We start from the raw sequence: 14,377 nt of genomic DNA, 5'->3' as shown, positions 1-14,377 counted from the left end.
GAAATAAGAGATACAGTTGAAGAGGGGTTGATAGAAAAGACAATGAAAAAAATTATTGATTTCAGCAAGGAAGGGAGAGGGAGAGAGAGATAGAAACATCAATGATGAGAGAGAATCATTCAGCAGCTGCCTCCTGCATGCCCCACACTGGGGATCAAGCTCACAACCCAGTCATATGCCCTGACCGGGAATCGAATTGTGACCTCCTGGTTCATAAGTCTGCGCTCAATCTCCGAGCCACACTGGCTGGGCAAGACAAAATAAATTTTATACTGTGCATTAGGGTTGTGGTCAGAGTTGTTTGGTGTAATAGCAGCTTTGTAGTTAGGTAAACCAAGAAGTTAGAACATAGTACCCTAAAAGATGATCCTGGATAATCATCAAGCCTCTATTTGAATACACTTAATGACAGGAAGCTCATTATTTCACCTGGGAAGCCTAGTCTATTGTTGAAACCCTAGTTTTTATTAATTTTAATTTTTGTTTGTTTATTTTTTGTCAATCTTCACCTGAGGATATTTTTCCATTGATTTTTAGAGAGGGTGGAAGGAAGGGGGGAAGGAGGAGAGAGACATCAACGTGCGAGAGACTTATTGATTGGTTGCCTCCAGCACATGTCCTGACCAAGGCCAGGGATTGCAGACAGAGAGAGAGAAACATTGATATGAGTGAGACACATTGATTGGTTGCCTCCAACACAAGCCCCAACCAGGGCCTGGGATTGAGCCTGCAACCGAGGTACATGCCTCTGACTGGAATCGAACCCAGAACCCTTCAGTCGAGGGCCAACTGAACCAAACTAGCTAGGGCTTATTTTAATTTTAAAAATATAAAAATTTCTCACCCAAGGATATGTTTTGATTTTAGAGAGAGAAGGGAAGAGAGAAATATTGATGTGAAAGAGAAACATCGATCAGTTGTCTCCCACATGCACCCAGACCAGGGATGGAATCCGTAACTTGGGTTTGTGCCCTGACCAGAAATTGAACCTGCAGCCTTTTGGTATATGGGACTTTGCCCCAACTCACTTAGCCACACCAGCCAGGGCAAAGCCCTAGATTTTAGAAAAATTCTTCTAATGTTGAGCTGAAATTTGATGCCATATAATTTTCCATTAACTTTAGTGCAACTAATGGAGTTACACATAACAGGTTTTTGAAATATTTGAGGGAAAACTATCAGGTCGCTTCTTAGTAGTCTAATTTTAAGGTTTTACATGCATAGATCACTCAAATTCTGGATGCAGATAGGACTGAGGGACTCTATTATGATTGTAATCCATTTAGGCGTACAGCAGAATAGCTATGTTTTACATTTACCTGAATATCATTTACAAAATTTTTCATTCTCTTTTGGACATAACCAAAAGGTGTTATGTCCAACTAAATTCAGAAGTTGAAAATATAAGTTAAAAATGCACTTAATATGCATAACCTACAAAGCAACATAACATAGCATAGCCTACCTTGAATGTGCTCAGAACACAATATCAAAAAACACTGGCAATGCAGTGCACTATAGAGTATCTATTGTTTACCCTTGTGATTGCATGTCTAACTGGGAGCTGCGGCTGGCATGGGATGCATTTAGCAGTGTGTTGATAAATATTTAACAAAAGGCCTTTGAGGAAAAAGAAGTCCTATTTGTAATGTTTGCTAATTTTCTTTTTTTTTTTAAATATATTTTATTGATTTTTTACAGAGAGGAAGGGAGAGAGATAGAGAGTTAGAAACATTGATGAGAGAGAAACACCGATCAGCTGCCTCCTGCACATCCCCCACCGGGGAAGTGCCCGCAACCCAGGTACATGCCCTCGACCAGAATCGAACCTGGGACCCCTCAGTCCGCAGGCCGACGCTCTATCCACCGAGCCAAACCGGCTTCGGCGTGTTTGCTAATTTTCAAGGTGTAATTACTCCTACTGTGGCTGATTTAGAAACCTAGGTGAATGCAGAGGTAGGAAGAAAGATACCAACTGCTACTTAGTAATTCTAGTATTTCCACTATGGCTATAACTAAAACACTATGTTCCAGTCTTTGTAAAAGTCTAAACATTTTACTTCTATTAAAGTGTTTCTCAAAACAACTCTACAAGGTTACTGTCTCCATTTTACAGATTAGGAGGTACAGAGAGATTAGGTAACTTACTGAAGTGCCAGGATAGGACTTGAACCCAGACTTTGTTGCTCCATAGTCCTTGCTTTTTCGAAGATCAAAATGGAAGAAGCACCTGGCGGGTCTGGCTCAGTGGTTGAGTGTTTGTTTACCCCTGAACCAAGAGGTCCCCAGTTCCACTCCCAGTCAGGGCACATGCCTGGGTTGCAGGTTCATTTCCCAGTGTGGGGGTGCAGGAGGCAGCCGATTGATATGTCTCTCACCGATGTTTCTATTTCTCTATACCTCTCACTTCCTCTCTCTCTAAAATCAGTAAAAACTTTTTTTTTAATTTCTAAAAAAAAAGAAGTTATTGCCTGGCTGGCATGGCTCAGTGGTAGAGCATCGACCTATGAACCAGGAGGTCAAGGTTCGATTCCTGGTCAGGGCACATGCCCGGGTTGCGGGGTCAATCCCAGGGTGTGGCATGCAGGAAACAACTGACCAATGACTCTCTTCATTGATATTTCTATCTCTTTTTCCCTTTCTTTCCTCTCTGAAATCAATAAAAATATATTTTAAAAAAGGTTATCAAGTTGGTGGAAATGGTAGAGGTTCTAAAAGGAAGTGCCAGACTATAACTATCCTCTGCAACAGGTCAGGACAAAATTCTATTCAGGAAATTCTTAAAAGAATATTAGTATAGAGACATATAAAAAGCTTCTCTAAGAAATAATTTTGGTATACATTTTGGCATCCATTGGGCTAGTGTAAATCTAGAGCAATAACCAGGATTGAACTTGGCCTTTAGAGCATCACTGTTGAATATCGTAGGCCCAGCCACATGTGGCTATTTTAATTAAAATTAAATACAATTAAAAATTTAGACATTCAGTTGCATTAGCCTTATTTCAAATGTTCATTAGCCACATGTGGCTAGTGGCTACTGTACTGGACACCATAGATATTGGACAACATTGCTCTAGAGCAGCAGTTCTGAACCTTTCGGTCGTGACCCCTTTGGGGGTTGAACGACTCTTTCACAGGGGTCGCCTAAGACCATTGGAAAACACATATATTATTACATATTGTTTTTGTGATTAATCACTATGCTTTAATTATGTTCAATTTGTAACAATGAAAATACATCCTGCATGTCAGATATTTACATTACGATTCATAACAGTAGCAAAATTACAATTATGGAGTAGCAATGAAAATAATTTTATGGTTGGGGGTCACCACAACCTGAGGAACTGTATTAAAGTATTGTGGCATTAGGAAGGTTGAGAAACACTGCTCTGGAGTGAAGCCTACCCTTCTCCAGGCATCCATGCTTTATTTTGTTATATACCCTCATGCCAGATTAATATTTCTTCATGTTTTACCTCTAACTTTTACCTTGGTAACATCAACTGGGTAACTGCCTTATTTCCATATTTATATACTACGAGAGGCCCAGTACACAAAATTCGTGCACTTGGCGGGGGGAGTCCCCTCAGCCTGGCCTGTGCCTTCTCTCAGTCCAGGAACCCTCGGGGTATGTCTCCCACCAGCACCGGTGCGCTCACCAGCCCAGCTTCTGGCTGTGCGGCACCCCCTTGGTGGTCAATGCACATCACAGCAACCTGTCATTCCGCCGTTCGGTTGACTTGCATATTAGCCTTTTATTATGTAGGATTGTATTCAGATCCATACTTCAGAATTACTAATAGTTCATTTTTTATCTCCTGCTCCATTCTTAGAGAAAATATGTAATGTTTAAGAAACCAGATTAACAAATGTTGTAACTAAAAAAGTGTATATCTTTTAAAAATTGGCATTAAATGAAATATTTTTCTTCTTTATATTTAATAAATAAGGAGGAGAAAAATCAGACCATGCCACTTCATCTCAGGAGCCTAGAGGATGTTCAAATTCAAGACCCTCAGAGGACCTCACTGTCAAAGTGGAAAGGTTTGCTTTTATTTTTGCAAATAGTGGTTTATTAAAAAGACAGTGCTTTTCAGTTATTTCCTTAATTTGAGAAAAAGCTAAAATTGTACAAATGAAGTGTAATAATTCTGGGTTGAAAACTTTTTATTATCTGACCTACTTGTTTGTATCTCTAAAGATCAATCTGGAAGTAAAGTTCTTCTGTATCTCTGAAGTCATCAGTCAGCTTTAGGTCTGACCATTCAAAGAATCATTTTTTATTTGCATTTTGCGGGGGGTTTGTTTATTTTGTTTTTTATTAATCCTCACCTGAGGATATTTTTTCCATTGATTTTTTTTTTTTAGAGTGGAAGGGATAAGGGATGCAGGAGGGAGAGAGAGACATTGATAGAGAGAGAGAAAGATAGATAGATATCAATTGGTTGCTTCCCACACATGCCCCATCCAGGGCTGTGGATCCAGCCTGCAACTGAGGTATGTGCCCTTGACTGGAATTGAACCTGGGACTCTTCAGTCCATGGGCTGACACACTAACCACTGAGCAAAACCAGCTAGGGCTTCACTGGCATTTTGTAATAGAAGGTTTCCATCTGTCACTTCTGCCTTTCTCTCTCTATGCCATAGGATAATAAGTTCCAGATGGGCAAGAATTTCTGCTAATTTTATGACTGTATACTGAGCCTGGGTTCTGCATAAGTGGGTGTCTACTAAATGTCATGTGTTATTGGTTGGTCTCATAACCAGATACAAATGTCTGGCTTGTGGTTTCTAGTTTAACACGTCAATGATTTAGTAAAAGTAAATCATAGTCTTTTATACTATGATTCTTAAAAGTTATATGAGTTAATGGTAAACAGATAAGCAGGATATTTTTTTAATCCTGACTTAAAACCACTTAGTGTTATATGAACATTAAGAAAAATTCCTTAGCCGGTTTGGCTTAGTGGACAGAGCGTCACTCTTCAGACTGAAGGGTTCCAGGTTTGATTCCAGTCAAGGGCACATGCCTGGATTGTGGGTTCAATCCCCAGTGGGGAATGTGCAGGAGGCAGCCGATCAATGATTCTCTCTCATCATTGATGGGTCTATTTCTCCCTCTGAAATCAATAAAATATATTTAAAATAAATAAATTAATTAAATAAATATTTTTTAACAATCAGCTTAATTGCAGAAAAACCTAGATTCTGATGTTTTTTTTGTTTTCTTTAATTTTATTGATTTTTTTACAGAGAGGAAGGGAGAGGGATAGAGAGTTAGAAATATCGATGAGAGAGAAACATGGATCAGCTGCCTCCTGCACACCCCCTACTGGGGATGTGCCTGCAACCAAGGTACATGCCCTTGACCGGAATCGAACCTGGGACCCTTCAGTCCACAGGCCAATGCTCTATCACTGAGCCAAACCAGTTAGGGCCTAATTGTACTTGAAAGAGTTGGGCATGGTCAGGATCTTGATGTGAAAAGCAGGATAGATCCTCACAGTGGTGAGAAATGGTGGAAGGCTGGAGGAGCAGCAGCAGGAAACTGAAGTTCCCAAGGAATCATCCTCTTTTGTTTCCTTCTGTTTTGCTATCACCAAACCCACCACTGGCACTCTTACTTGGACCACTTGGGGTGAAATGGAAAATCAAAAATTAAGAAAAGGATTTGGAGACTTGGTGAGAATGAGAAGAAATACGACAGGTGGCCTTTTATTTTGGGGTTTGGTCAGGTGCTATTTAATTCAGTGGGAAAGTGAAGTTTTGATTTTTTTAAATTTTTCATTATAATTGACATACAATAATAGTTTCAGGTGTGCAACAGTGATTAGACATTATGTACAAAATGATTACTCTGATAAATCTAGTACCCACCTGGCACCATACATAGTTATTATAATATTATTGACTATATCCCCTTTGTTGTACTTTACATCCCCATGACTATTTTACTACTTAATCCCTTTCACCTTTTTCATCCATCCCCTCAATCCACTCCTATTATTTCTATTATTTTGGGAAAGATAATATATAGTACCATCAGTTCTAACCTTTTATTACTATATCCCTCACCCTCAAAGAGTTTAAAGAATAGTATAACAACCACCTTTTTGCTGATTCATTTGAAAGTTTCATATATTTCATTTCACTCTTAATGCTTGAGTGTGTATCTCCTAATAATAAAAAAATTAGCTGAGTTTCTGTTGGCTCTGAGCAGGGCCTCCAGCCTAGTTTGGAGACTGGGGTCTACACCCACCAACCCATGCCCTGCCCCATCCTTCAGGTCAATTAAAAAAACACAAAATAACACAATTGAGCCTGGTGATTGTAGTTCAGTGGTTGAACAAGGAGGTCGGTCACAGTTCGATTCCTGGTCAGGGTACATGCCCGGTTTATGGGCTCGATCCCCAGGAGAGAGTGGTGCGAGGAGGTGGCATAGCTCTCTCTCATCATTGATGTTTCTGTCTGTCTCTCCCTCTCCCTTCCTCTCTGAAATCAATAGAAATATATTTTTTTAAAAAATCATTTGAGTAGTAGATTCCCAGATTGCAAAAGTGATGAAATAGTTCATTTGTCATTAAGATACAGTAGGCTTTTCAAACAAATTAGAACAAAATTGCATCTGCAAGTGATAATATAATGAAAGAATAAAGACATTTTCAGATTTTAGTACAACACCATTACCATACTAAAGAAATTGTAAATTATATTATCTAATATTCAATCATGTACATATTTCTGCAGTTATCCTAATAATGTCATTTATAACTTTTTTTCTCAATTCAAGATCCACATTCAAGGATCATTCATTGAATTTTGTTTGATTTCTTTTTTTTTTAATATATTTTTGTTGATTTCAGAGAGGAGGGGAGAGGGAGAGAGAGTTAGAAACATCAATAATGAGAGAGAGTCATTGATTGGCTGCCTCCTGCACACCCCAACTGGGCAGTGAGCCCACTAACCTGAATCTAATGGAACCAACCACATGTACTACTTTGCTCAGCATTGTATTTGTGGGGCCCTTTTGTGCTGTTGCATGTGGCAGTAGTTGGTGCGCTCTCATTGCTGTATGGTATTCTATTATTTGACTATTGTATAATTTATCCATTCTACTGTTGATGGATATTTGAATTGTTTTCAGTTTGGGGCTGTTATGAATAGGGCACTATGAACATTCTTGTACATGCCTTGGTGAACATATCTTTTGGCTGAATTTGTAGGGAATGGGAATTTCTTTGTCATAGGTACTGGCCAGTTTTCCAAAGTGCTTATACCAATTTATAACTCCCCTCAGCAGTAATCTGGTTCACAGATCCTTTTTTTCCCCCCCTCTAATGTATTACAGTTCATTTCTCTTATTCTTTTTGATGCCCAGATTGCCCCAGATTTGGCTAGTAGAACCCCTTCATGCTGAGTCTTCTGTTCTTTGGACAAACATCTCATCATTCTTTGAGCATTCCCTTGATTTCTGGCATAAGTTGTTCAGCTGAGTTTTAGCAACTACATATATCTGTATAACCTAAATCCCTCTCAGAGAAAGTTCCGTTATTTTTTAAAATTGAAATACAATTTATATACTGTAAGACTCAAAATTTACAATTCATTGAGTTTTAATATATTCACATTGTGCAAACCATTACCACTGTCTGCTTTCAGAATCATTAGTTTCTTAATTGGTGAATTTATTACAGTTGAGAATTAATCTTGTTATTAGTTTTTATAAATGCTAGCCTTTAGTTTTTTGCTTTTATTTTTTAACAATTTTGTACCATTTTGCTGTTTACTTCTGTGTAAGGGGTAAAGCATTTGTAAGTCATTGATTTATATATTTGTTTGAAGATGTAGGTGTGTGTGTGTGTGTGTGTGTGTGTGTGTATACTTTTTAATGTATTTTTATTGATTTCAGAGAGGAAGGGAGAGGGGGAGAGAGAAACATCAATGATGAGAGAGAATTATTGATCGGCTGCCTCCTGCATGCCCCACACTGGGGATCGAGCCCACTACTGAGGTTTGTGCCCTGACCGGGAATTGAACTGTGACCTCTTTGGTTCATAGGTCGACGCTCAACCACTGAGCGACGTCAGCCAGGCCTAGATGTATATATTTTAAATCAATATCAAATAAATCAGGGGGGATAAAAAGGGAACCAGTGGTAAGTAGGAGGTAAGGTGCTTAGAGCTAGAGCTAGCTTCCCATTGGGCTTCCCCGGACTCACCATGATTTCTCTAGTGGCCAGGGGCAAGGTAAATAATTTGTTGCTTTGTCTTAAGGAGCTTTGTTTTTTGTTTCTATATTTCCCCAGTTGTTTGTAGCTAAAGAAATCATCTAAATATATTTTATATTAATATGATGTGTCTCAGCTAATGTATTTTTTAAAAAACTTTTATAATACAGACTAACCAAAAAACTTGAAGAAAGGAGAGAAGAGAAAAGGAAAGAGGAAGAACAGGTAAAGCTTGTACACTTAGCATTGTTTTATTCTTCCATTAAGTGAGGGAACATTTGACTCCCTATTCAGTTGGCAGACCTAGGATGGCTTCCTGGTTATAGTTCAGTGTTGGAGCATAGTGAAGGGGGGAATTATCTGTCTTCTATAGTAGGATCATAGTATACAGTTTTTTAGTATTCTTTTTGTAAATAGCTAGGAGTAAATTTGCTCATTTCTCTCTCTGCTATGAGTCTCTTTATATTAAGAATAAAGGGACTTGAACTAAAATATTTTTGCTTTGATACAGATCAAAATTTTAGTTTCTTTTTGTAAAAAAAAAAAATTGTAGACATTTTGCCGAATTTTTCCTGTCGTGTTGCTGCATTCCATTTTTCTCACCGTGCGCTCCTAATCTGCATCGTCTCTTTAGGGTTTTAATATAAGAAAGTTATCATTTAATGTAGGAAAGTCAAATAAATGACTGCCTTGTTGTCCTTGAAGGGTAACATATTCATCTCAGAAACCAGTGACCTGCAGTTCTCTTTGTTTTCAAGTTACATTGACCACATAATACTCTTAATAGAACCATTGGCAAAGATGTATAAATTTGACCTTTATCCCATGCTGTTAATAGATTCTACTGACCTCTTACATTTTATGAAGTAAATGTATCTACAACCTGCTATATACAGAATAATATCTAGGGCAGATTATTAAATAATGTTTTGAGCTCATAAAACTTTCTCTTTAATTCAGAGAGAGATTAAAAAAGAAATTGAGAGGAGAAAAACTGGAAAAGAAATGTTGGATTATAAAAGAAAGCAAGAAGAGGAATTAACAAAAAGAATGTTAGAGGAAAGAAACAGAGAAAAGACAGAAGATAGAGCAGCTCGAGAGCGTATAAAACAGCAGATTGCATTGGTGAGTATTAAGTTTATTTTTCCTGCTTGACTGTAGAACATTTATGAAATTGTTTTTCCATGCATAATGGTTTGCTTTATTACCAGACAGTATACATAAAAATAGTAGATTTTTAGTGGCTCAAAAAGTACCAATTCTGCCAGAAGAGGCAGAAAGGGAGAAAGGAATAGAGAAGGTGTATGAAGAAATAATGGTAGAAAACTTCCCTAACCTGGTAAAGGAAAAAGTCACACAAGTTCAAGAGGCACAGAGAACCCAAAAGAAGAAGAACCCAAACAGACCGACACCCAGACACATTATAATTAAAATGCCAAAATTAAAGACAGAGAATCTTAAAGGCAGCAAGAGAAAAGAAAACTGTTACCTACAAAGGAGTTCCCATAAGGCTGACACCTGATTTCTCATCAGAAACTCTACTGTCCAGAAGGGAATGGCATGAAGTACTCAAGGTAATGGAAAGGTCCTGAGACCAAGATTACTATATCCAGCCAAAACCGGTTTGGCTCAGTGGATAGAGCATCGGCCTGCGGACTGAAGGGTCCCGGGTTCGATTCCGGTTGGGAGCATGTACCTTGGTTGCGGGCACATCCCTAGTGGGAGATGTGCAGGAGGCAGCTGATCAATGTTTCTCTCTCATCGATGTTCCTAACTCTCTATCTCTCGCCCTTCCTCTCTGTAAAAATTCAATAAAATATATTTTTTTAAAAAAAGATTCCTATAGCCGAAGCCGGTTTGGCTCAGTGGATGGAGCGTCGGCCTGCGGACTGAAGGGTCCCAGGTTCGATTCCGGTCCAGGGCATGTACCTGGGTTGCGGGCACTTCCCCAGTGGGGAGTGTGCAGGAGGCAGCTGATCGATGTTTCTCTCTCATCGATGTTTCTAACTCTCTATCCCTCTCCCTTCCTCTCTGTAAAAAAATCAATAAAATATATATTTTAAAAAAAAAAGATTACTATATCCAGCAAGGCTATAATTCAAAATAGATGGTCAAATAAAGAGCTTCTCAAAAAAAACACCAAAAAACTAAAGGAGTTCACCACCACCAAGCCAGTATTACAAGAAATGCTAAAGGGATTGCTGTAAGGGATTGCTGAGAAGAAGAAACAGAGGAACCTACCCATACAGAGTCAAAATGGCTATAAACAAGTACCTCTCAATAATAACCCTAAATGTAAATGGATTAAATGCTCCAATCAAAAGGTGTATGGTAGCTGAATGGAAACAAAACATGACCCAACTATATGCTGTCTACAAGAGACCCGCCTCAAAACAAAAGACACACACAGGATGAAAGTGAAGGGATGGAAAAAAGAGTTTCCATGCAAATGGAAAAGAAAAAAAAAGTTGGAGTAGCAATACTCATATCTGACAAAATGGACTTTAAAAGCATCATGCTAAGTGAAATAAGCCAGTGGGAGAAAGATAAATATCATATGATCTCACTCATTTGTGGAATATAATGAACAACATAAGCTGATGAAAAAAAATAGAGCAAGAAAATGACATGAAGTATTCAAGATAATAAAAAGCAAGGATGTGAAACCAAGATTACTATATCCAACAAGGCTATCATTCAAAATAGATGGTCAAATAAAGAGCTTCTCAAAAAAAAACCAAAAAACTAAAGGAGTTCACCACCACCAAGCCAGTATTACAAGAAATGCTAAAGGGATTGCTGTAAGGGATTGCTGAGAAGAAGAAACAGAGGAACCTACCGATACAGAGTCAAAATGGCTATAAACAAGTACCTCTCAATAATAACCCTAAATGTAAATGGATTAAATGCTCCAATCAAAAGGTGTATGGTAGCTGAATGGAAACAAAACATGACCCAACTATATGCTGTCTACAAGAGACCCGCCTCAAAACAAAAGACACACACAGGATGAAAGTGAAGGGATGGAAAAAAGAGTTTCCATGCAAATGGAAAAGAAAAAAAAAGTTGGAGTAGCAATACTCATATCTGACAAAATGGCCTTTAAAAGCATCATGCTAAGTGAAATAAGCCAGTGGGAGACAGATCAATATCATATGATCTCACTCATTTGTGGAATATAATGAACAACATAAGCTGATGAAAAAAAATAGAGCAAGAGGGAACAAAAATATTCTAGAATATAATAGAAGTAATCCTGTTATTTGCAGATTTTTAATATTTCCTACAACTTTTGTGATATACTATGTTAGTACACTTTTGGTGGTATACTTAAAATCCTTTTATTCTTGAAATATTAATGTTTATTGCATGTAATATATGTAAGATCATTTTTCTTGAATAATTGGTGTTTATCGCATGTAACATTTAAAATTGTTTTTCTTGAGATATTGTTGCATGTAACATATTTAAGATTGTTTTTCTTGAAATATTAAGGTTTATTGCATGTAACATATTTAAAATGGTTTTTCATGAAGTAAAAAAAACTGATAAGTACCAATTCTCAGCTTCCTTTTATAGAAATTGTACAGTGAATATTTAAATTGAGATTCTTTTTTTCAAATTAATTTTTCTCAATGTTATGAATTCTATCAGTAGTCAAAAGGTAATTTTCAAAGATTCTCTAGAAAAGAAGCTAAGAATTGGTTATCTAGCAGTTTCCTCTAGTCACGAGCATTCTTTTTTGGGACATTCAAAGAATTTATACCATCAAGTAGAAGCTTAGGATGGTTTAGCAGCAATTGCTTTTAGAATTGAGTAGTTGTAACACATGAAAATGAAAATTGTGTCTACCTTTATATTGCTTATTTCTTTATTCAACAGATACGTATGTACTATATGCTAGACCTTGCTCCGGGTTCTGGTGATACAGCAGTGACCATAATCAAGTCCATGTTTGTTTAATAACAGCTCTGGTCCCTGGCAGTTGATAAAACTAAAGAGTACCAGATCCCTACTGATTAAGTTACATATATGGCTTTAAGGGATTTCATGCATGTGTGTGTGTGTTCCTTGTGTTTGGAAATATGTGAGTAGAATTCTGGCAGTGAAAGATATTTAGCATCTAACTGTTTTAAAGGATCGTGCAGAGAGAGCAGCTCGTTTCGCAAAGACAAAGGAAGAAGTAGAAGCTGCTAAAGCTGCTGCCTTGCTGGTTAAACAGGCAGAAATGGAAGTTAAGAGGGATGCTTCTGCAAGAGAAAGAAGGTACTTTATTTTTTTTTGCTTAAACATCTTTGTATATGTAGCAGCTGAGAAGAACAGTGGTTGTGGGCTGCTTTTTAACACTGATGTGTGTGCTGTGGCTAGAATAAATAGTTTCAGAAGGACATACTGATGAGTTTGGCAGCTGTCAATGGTATTTGTTATTGAATGTGAATGTTCAGTGTGATAGTACTAAATACAGACAGTCCCTGACTTATGATGGTTCGACTTAGGATTTTTCAGTGGCTGCACCTTCTTGCGCACCGTCTGTGTCTACTGAGTCAGCACCACCCAAAGCTGCCTCTTGCACTTCCTGTTGTTAATACTTGTTCCTTCCCACCCTTGCTTTGACCCTGAGGGCTATTGCCCAAAAATGGCTATCCTGTGCTGTTACATAGATTGGCCCTACAACTGTCAACTTTGGTGTCCACCCTAGTTACTAGTGTAATATTAAAGTTTTTTTCTTTAAGCAACGCAAAAAAAAAAAGTATAAAATCTTAGGGAAAAGAAGGAAATCTTGTGATCTTGGAATAGGCAATGGATTCTTAGACATGACATCAAAAGTACAAGCAACAAAAGAAAGCAATAGATAAGTTGGACTTCACCAAAATTAAAAAAAAACTTAAAAAAAATATTTTTATTGATTTCAGAGAGGGAGGAGAGATAGAAACATCAGTGATGATGTTTTGCATCATATATATCTGATAAAGGACTTATATCTAGAATATAAAAAGAATTCGTATAACTCAACAATAAAAAGCAAACAATCCACTTAAATATGGGGAATGGATTTGAATAGACATTTCTCCAGAGAAGATAGTCAATAAGCACATGAAAGGATACTCATCATCACTAGTCAGAAGGGAATACAAATCAAGACCACAATGAGATACTATTTCAATCCCTCTAGGATTTCTACATTTAAAGAGACAGCAACAAGTATTGGCATGGATGTGTAGAATTGGAACCTTCCTACATTGCTAAAGGGATTATAAACTGATGCAGCCACTTTGGAAAAAACAATTTGATAGTTCCTCAAGATGTTAAACATAGAGTTGTCATATAATCCAGCAGTTCTATTTTTAAATATATATTCAAGAGAATTGAAAATAGCCCAGTCGGTGTGGCTCAGTGGTTGAGCGCCAACCTATGAACCAGGAGGTCATGGTTCAATTTCTGTCAGGGCACATGTCTGGGTTACGGGCTCAATCTCCAGTGTGGGAAATGCAGGAGGCAGCTGATCAATGATTTTCATCATTGATGTTTATTTCTCTCCCTCCCCCTTCCTCTCTGATATCAATAAAAATATATTTTAAAAAATAAGAAAGAATATACTTACCTGGCAGGGGAAATACCATGATCATGAAGGTGGTTTTCCCAGGGCGAGGCTTATTCATTGCACTCGGATGTGCTGACGCCTGCAATTTCCCCAAATGTGGGAAACTCGACTGCATAATTTGTGGTAGTGGGAGACTGTGTTTGTGCTCTCCCCTAAAAAAAAAAAAAAACCCCTTATCTAATAAAAGACAAACATGCAAATTGACTGTACCTTTGCTACACCTTAAGCCATGCCCACCATCCAGTCGGAGTGACTATATGCAAATTAACCCAAACAAGATGGCGGCCAGCAACCACAGAGCTGGAGCGAGCAGGAGGCTTGGTTGCTCCAATGATGGAGGAAACCAAGCTTCCCGCCTGCTGTGGCCGGCTCTGAGCTCCACTGAAGGCAACAAAGTTTCAATTATAGAAGGTAAATAAAGCCCAGAATTTAAAAAAAAGAAGAAGAAAAAAAGAGGCTGGGAGGTTCCATCACCGGGGAGCTTAGCCAGCATGTAAACAGTCCTCAGCCCCTCACCCAGACTGGCCAGGCCCCCCCGGGGG

The 14,377-nt window shown here is 38.1% G+C and overlaps 1 protein-coding gene across 1 annotated transcript in view; it reads left to right on the top strand.

Annotated features, from left to right (window-relative positions):
• UBXN4 (UBX domain protein 4) overlaps positions 1-14,377 on the top strand; it is a 39,226-nt gene that overhangs the window by 14,183 nt on the left and 10,666 nt on the right. The window contains exons 6-9 of the mRNA XM_015566145.1: positions 3,957-4,050; positions 8,404-8,458; positions 9,194-9,358; positions 12,372-12,499. Coding sequence (XP_015421631.1) covers positions 3,957-4,050; positions 8,404-8,458; positions 9,194-9,358; positions 12,372-12,499 — 442 coding nt within the window. The remainder of the gene's footprint in view (positions 1-3,956; positions 4,051-8,403; positions 8,459-9,193; positions 9,359-12,371; positions 12,500-14,377) is intronic.

This window comes from Myotis davidii, unplaced genomic scaffold (assembly GCF_000327345.1).
Source record: "Myotis davidii unplaced genomic scaffold, ASM32734v1 scaffold2042, whole genome shotgun sequence".
NCBI classification, from domain to species: domain Eukaryota; kingdom Metazoa; phylum Chordata; class Mammalia; order Chiroptera; family Vespertilionidae; genus Myotis; species Myotis davidii.
Note: the sequence above shows the minus strand (reverse complement) of the source record. Positions and strands in the feature narration are given on the sequence as shown.